General features: G+C 36.3%; 1 protein-coding gene across 1 annotated transcript; it reads right to left on the bottom strand.

Annotated features, from left to right (window-relative positions):
- Window positions 1-978: 978 nt before the first annotated feature.
- LOC128133080 (uncharacterized) lies at window positions 979-2,068 on the bottom strand. Its single transcript, XM_052770089.1, has 2 exons — window positions 1,778-2,068; window positions 979-1,483 (listed from the first exon to the last, which is right to left on the bottom strand). Exons 1-2 carry the CDS (start codon window positions 1,938-1,940, stop codon window positions 1,164-1,166), a joined length of 483 nt encoding a protein of 160 aa, XP_052626049.1. The 5' UTR covers window positions 1,941-2,068; the 3' UTR covers window positions 979-1,163.
- Between the last annotated feature and the right edge of the window lie 4,807 nt (window positions 2,069-6,875).

The raw sequence follows: 6,875 nt of genomic DNA on the forward strand, positions 1-6,875 counted from the left end.
AAACTAATAAAACATTAATATTACAAATTTACTTAATACCTGCAAAGTTACGTCTTTGAAACCACCATTGTTGCATTGTAGCACGAAAAAAATTGATCAACATAAGTATTGGCACCTTACGTGCGTGTCTAGATAACGCATTTATAGACTCCGCACTGTTGGACGACATAAGATTGTATCGGTTCCCTTTAAAATGTGCCCTTGACCAGGTTTCTGGATTTATACTTTTTAAGTACTCCCATACTGGTTCTTTTGTCTTTTTCATAACATCCATGACAGCATCAAAAACATCAACTGTGTACGCCCTACACGCCTCCCAAAAAAATTCTTTAACCGTCTTACTCTTGCCGAATCTAGATACTATGTTGAAATACAAATAAACACCACATATTCCATGATGAGCGTGAGGAAAAATGTTGGCAACGGATGTTGCTATAGATGGAGACCTATTAGATATAATTGTAAGCTCCTGCATATTTCCTATGCAATCATGTAGTTTTTGAAAAAACCATGTCCAAGAATCGGTACACTCATTTTTGCATATACCATATGCAACCGGTAATATTTGGTTTTGTCCGTCCTTAGTAACTGCAAGTAGCATGGTACCTTTGAACTCAGCCTTTAGGTGAGCTCCATCTACTACTAGGGTCGGCTTACAAAAATTGACAAAAGCTCGTACCTACAATACATTGTATATCTATTCAAATACACCAAAATAAATATTAAAAAATTAAATTAGGATATGATAATACTAACCGAGCAACCGAGTGCGACGTACAAAAACTCAAAGCGATCATCAGCATCTGTTTTAATATGTGTGACAGTACCCGGATTATGTTTGGCCAAGTTGTGACAATACGCCGGAAGTTTGGTAAAAGAATCCTCTTTCGTACCCCTTAACGACAACAATGCATATTGCTTCGCACGCCATGCCTGATGGTATGAGATATTGATATTCAATTGAACATTCATATCATTAACAATTTCTTTTCCCCGATAAACTCTACTATAGTCTTCAGCCAAAACATCAGCAACATATTCACCCAAAACATATTTGTTTGCTTGTCGATGATTAGGTTGCAACAATGTTGAAGAACATGTGTGTACATCAACAAATTTATTCACTTGGAAAAGTCCATCAGAATTTTTAATTGCTTTTGCTCTTAGTAACCAAGAACAATTTTTCGAAACACACACAGCTTCATACCTTGATTTGGTGGATCTACTTGTCCTCGTCTGGAAACCTTCTCGAAGACATTTTTTTTACCAATACACCGCTTTAAAAGTTCTTTGTTCTTAAATATACTCTCACATTGAATCTTTTGAAGATTCATGTCTACCATCTGTGTTGGGATATCTTCATTAATATCAACTGGCCATGCTGGTACAGGGGGCATACCGTGAAAAAGGTTATCGGGAAACTTAGCTTTAACTTCATCACCCAACTCATCTCTATCGGAATTGCTTTGTAGCTCGGTTATATCTAAACATACATCACCAACATCAACATAATGCCCGTAAACATGATTTTTTTCATTTTTTTGACTTGAATTTTTTTTCTTTTTAGTTTTATCTACCACACGCCTATTCATAAGTTTAACTTCTTGTTCGGCAACATCATCACAACGACCACCCACATGATTAAGATATGTACCAACATCATCATCACCAACAGACTTGTAATTCTCGGGATCCACATAGTGAATAGGTGAATAACTAACATTAACATTTCCAGCAACACTGTGAAACTGAGGTACACTAGGAGTATTGAAAGTACCTATCGGATCGTTGCTCCCTTTATAACTGCATAAATTACCAACAAGCTGGTTTCCAATTTCACAACCCCTATTAACCTTCTCAACTTCATCAACCACCACAAACACTTTCACAGCCCTTCCTCCACTACATTTGATTACGTTTATCAACATTCTAACATCCATGTCTTCAACTATAGTTATATAATAATTTAATTCAGGATGGTGGAAACGAAGACTAATTCTATATTTGTCTAACAAACCAATTTTGCTTCTTACCAAAGATACAAAATCACTATAACTAATATACTCAGAAAATATCAAAGCAAGTTCAGAAATACCTCCCCGTGAACATATGTATTCCAGATTAGTTCCATTAACTTGCCATCTCCCACCGGTTACAAGACAAACCAAATATTCAATCATTTTTTGAGCAAATTATAGAGAGAGTTCCTAAACAAATAACAACGAAAATGATATTTTTTCTACAAAACTTTTTATATAGCAACATGATTTCGTAGTCAAACCAATTCATTTCATAGTCAAACTTAAAAAAAATAATAATAATACAAAAAAACCACGATTTCGCAGATAAAGTGAGAGTATTTCGCAGATGGACCTATTCCATCTGCGAAATTACCCCTATATATACAGCAAAAATATTAAAAAAAAAAATTAATTCCACCTGCGAAAGTACAAGCACCTAAAGCACGGTTGTGCTTTAGGTGCTTGTACTTTCGTAGATGAGAAGGTCATTTCGCAGATGGGATCTTCTCATCTGCGAAATTGCTGGCTATTTTTGTAATTTCGATTTTTTTTGGCTATTTTTGTAATGCAATTAGTGTAAATGACTATTTTTGTCATTTTCTCTATTTTTGGTGTAGATTAATTATGGAAACAGATATATTAATTTCCTTTTTTCTCTAGATCACGATTTATGCGTATTCATAGGTTTGATTTCAATACATGAACTCAAACTAACGCCTCTACACCCACACTTCAAAACATATGAAGATTGAACAAAATTATGATGATTTAATAGTAATCTCATAATAATATATGTGCAGAGTGTAGACTGATCACATATGAGAATAGAAAATGTGAAAATATAAAAGTAACACAAAATTTCTTAAATCGACCAAGTTAGATTTTCTTGAGAAAGCACAGGAGACACTTGGAAGTAAAACATTGGGTGCAGTTGGTTTAACAAAAGTTTTTCTTAGGTCGAAAGCAATTCACCTGGAATCCATATGTAAATTTTTATATTGATTTATAGAATCTTCCTGATATTTGGTCTTAACATGAACAGTTAAACCATAATCTTAAGCATTTAGAACCGGTTAAGTTTTGGTAGGAGAACATTCCTGATATGAAACTGAGATATCCATGCACATTCATAATCAGAAATCAAAATCCAATGACACAGAAGTTGTATGGAGGCAACAGACGCATGTAAGAAAACTGGGTTTAACAAGAAATCAGCAGCACAAGAAGATGAAGAAAAATAAGAAGAAAAAACGAGGTCATGCAACTGTTTAATTGGTTTCATGCAGATGCAAAAAGAAGATGAAAAAGAAAACAATTGAGGGAGGAAGATGTACCTGGTCAACGTGCGACTTGAGCAACTTGAGGATGAAGGAAACGATCAGAGGGCATGAAAAAAATATTATGCGGCTATGTAATCTTTTTAATAGGGTTAACGGTATAATAGTCCATAACAAGATCAAGGCATGATACGTTTCAATTTTCTTAGGTATCCGCCTAATTTGGGAGGAAAATATGCCTCCAAAATCCTTTCATTTCCCTGGCTTTGCTTCCATCAATCACGATTTTCCTTCGACATCCCTCCCTATGCATCTTCTTCAAATCGACGCCTCCACTACAGGTTTGTCCATTGTTATTGCCCCTTCACAACCCCCTTCATATCGATTGCATTTTCTCTTTTGTCGTCCCTCAACCAGAGATGGTGATTTAGTCTCCTTTCTCAATTTTGTCCCCTAAATCTGTAAAATGACATCGACCCTCTCACCCATCTCCCGCTGACGTCCACAACAAATCACCGCCTCTTCGTAAAACGCCAAAAAATCAGCGCCTCTCCCCTTTTCAGCTATGATACAACCCATCGCCGACGATTGTGGGTTCTTTCCCCGACACCCATGACAAGATCAAAAGTGTATGAACATGTATCTTCTTCAAATCGAGGCTCCAGTCCAGGTTGATTGTAGTTTCGTCCCTTCGTCTGTCCTAATTGATAAGTAAATTATTAACATATGATTTCAAGTTGGATGTTGATATGTTAGCACTTTGAGTTTAAAGTTATGTATATGTTTCATAACCATAGACCTGTGATATCTACTAGTACAAAAATGTGTATTATTGCTTATACTTTGAGGTTTGTGTGTGTGCTTTTTCATTTCTGCCAGCGTGGTTCTTTTTTTGGAACTGAAGTGTCGGTGTCTTTATATGTGTTTCTCGTATTCATATTCCTTTTTTGATGGATTGTTCTACTACACTTCATCAGGTCATCTTCACTCGAAGTACTTTTAGAGTTATGATTGTATGGAAAACCTGATGTATTGACCTTTTTTCCATTTTTTAATAGGGAGTTTATTGTTAATCTCATACATGTTCATTTATGAATAATTTTTTTTTCTCAGTTCTAATCGCCTTGGATATGAAATGAATCATGATGGTATCGTATCTGTTTTGTAACGACCCAAAAATTCAGGGTAAATGATTTATTTTTATTATAGTCAAAACACATATATCTTCCAAAACTAGGCATTCCAAAAACATTTTTAATTAAAATATGTATCAGAGTTCGTCCCAAAAACTCATATTACGGAAAACACGGGTGTGTGTGCAGCGACCAAGTCAGGCCCTTCCTTTCCAAATCTGTGACAACCCGAAATTTATTCCGTCATTTTTAACCCCTTTTCCGTTAATAAGTCTCATTTTATTTAACTGTCCGTTAACTTTTGGACTGGTTAATTTAATTGGGACTTTTATAATGACTTGGTAAGGGTTGAAACAAAGTAAAAACACCCTCATAAATCCATTGGAAAATTATAGTTTTAACCAAGTCAAAATACGACCACTAAATCGGGTGCGACCAAAAGCCCCGTTTAACGGCAGTATCGGGTAGATTTCCACTGAGCCTCAACTCAAGCCCCTATATAAGGGGGAGTGGACTTCATTTCCACCCTTTTCACTCTCTCTCTACACACTCTCTCTCTACAACTTAATTTCGAGCCAAAAACGCCCGTTTCGAGCCCAAACGAGTAAGCAATCTACCCTAACTTGTTGTATAACTTATTTAGCATGCAAATTTGAGTTTAAGACATCAAATAGGGGCCAAAACATGTGTTTACGGCCCAAGAATACTCTTGGACCATGAACACCCCTAAGTGGGGTTTTTAAACCCCAAAACCCCTCTAAATTACCCCTGACGCTTAGATATGGCTAAATGACTTATGGGAACGGACTTAGAACACCTTGAACTTAACTTTTGGGTAAACTTGAGTTTACTGCCCAAGAACATGCTTGGGCCGTAAACTCCTCTTCATGGGGAGTAAACTCAAGTTCAAGTGTTAGAAATGCCCTCAAACACCTCCTATGAACTTGCAAAATATCTAGAAGCAACCCCCATTGAAGTAAAGACTTTAAACTTCAATTAAACCAAGAAAATAGGAGTTTACGGCCGTAAAACCCCCTAGGAAAGATCCATGGGCCGTAAACTCCCATAAAGTGCCCAAATGATGCCCTAACACCCCCATTTGACTTGGAAAAATGCATGGGACTTTATTCTCTACCATTTAAGACCCTAAAACACAAAAGAAATGAGCATATGGGAGCTTACGGCCGTAAACTCCTTGTCTAGGGCCGTAAACTCGCTAAAAAGGTGCATTTGAGGCCTTAAACCCTTTATAAGTCCTAGATTTGAGCATAGCAAAATTCCACAAGTGATATAAGACCTTTTGGCATCCTAGAACACCCTCACCATGAGTTTACGGCCGTAAACTCATGGGGAGTTAGTCCCAGGGCCGTGAACTCTATAAAGAGTTTACTCTTGAAGAGTAAACTCCCTATCTAAGTCATACACACCCTTAAATGTTACCCGGGACACTCCAAGCACTTAACCAAAGTGTTTTCCGCACTTTAGGATGCGTATACATGATTAATTAGTATTATATTTACTAATTGTATGAAAACATATGTCATCATATGCTAATAGGTCACTAAGTGTGTCCAAGACTTTACTTGACACCGAGCACCCAACAGGCACCTTCATCGGATCCACTTACAACAGGTGAGTTCATACCCCCGAATTAACCTTTTAAATGTTTTTACATGCTTTTATGGGGGGGGGAATACAAGTTAAACATGCCAGTTATCATATCAATCACATGTGATTTGATAACCCGCATGCACAAGAATTTATTACACTATTAACTGTTTTACCACATATGATACTGTAAATGGTTTCCTAAAACGTCTTTACTGGTTCAAAGCTTTCCTCAATTCGTTTCTCGTGCTGAATGTTTTATCAAAGTTTCATTTAAAACTTGTTTATGAAAGGTTTCCAAAAGATTTCTAAAGGTTTTTAAACTTATTTTGCAAAAGGATACCAAGTCGTGATTTTCTTAAGTATAAAGGTGTTCCAAAGTTTTCATCAAAGTTTTCTTCCATGTTTTATACACCTACTTGTTAGATACTACTGCTTCGTTATACTTCTACTTAGTTAATGCTCCTACTTAGTCAAATGCTACTACTTTGTTAACACTTTTACTTCGTGATGCACTTTTACTTCGTGATGCACTTTTACTTCGTGATACGCTTTTACTTCGCGACACGCTTTTACTTAGTGATACACTCCTACTTCATGATACACTTATGCTTGTTAAACGCTTCTACTTCGAGAAATACTACTACTTCGTAAACGCTCCTACTTTATTACCGCTTCTACTTCACGAATCGCTCCTACTTTATTAATCCTACTACTTCGTAAACGCTTATACTTTATTAACAGTTTTACTTCGAGAATGCTTCTACCTCGTGAAACACTTATACTTTGTTAATGCTTCTACTTCGTGAAACACTTCTACTTTGTTAGCACTTCTA

This window comes from Lactuca sativa, chromosome 3, assembly GCF_002870075.4.
Source record: "Lactuca sativa cultivar Salinas chromosome 3, Lsat_Salinas_v11, whole genome shotgun sequence".
NCBI lineage: Eukaryota > Viridiplantae > Streptophyta > Magnoliopsida > Asterales > Asteraceae > Lactuca > Lactuca sativa.

What these genes read in the sequence shown, in the direction of transcription:
- LOC128133080 (XM_052770089.1), bottom strand. Translation starts at nt 1,940, where the DNA reads ATGGATGTTAGAATGTTGATAAACGTAATCAAATGTAGTGGAGGAAGG. An exon ending in AGGGAGCAACGATCCGATAG is followed by an intron (nt 1,484 to 1,777) that starts GTACTTTCAATA and finishes ATGTATGTTTAG; the next exon opens with ATATAACCGAGCTACAAAGC.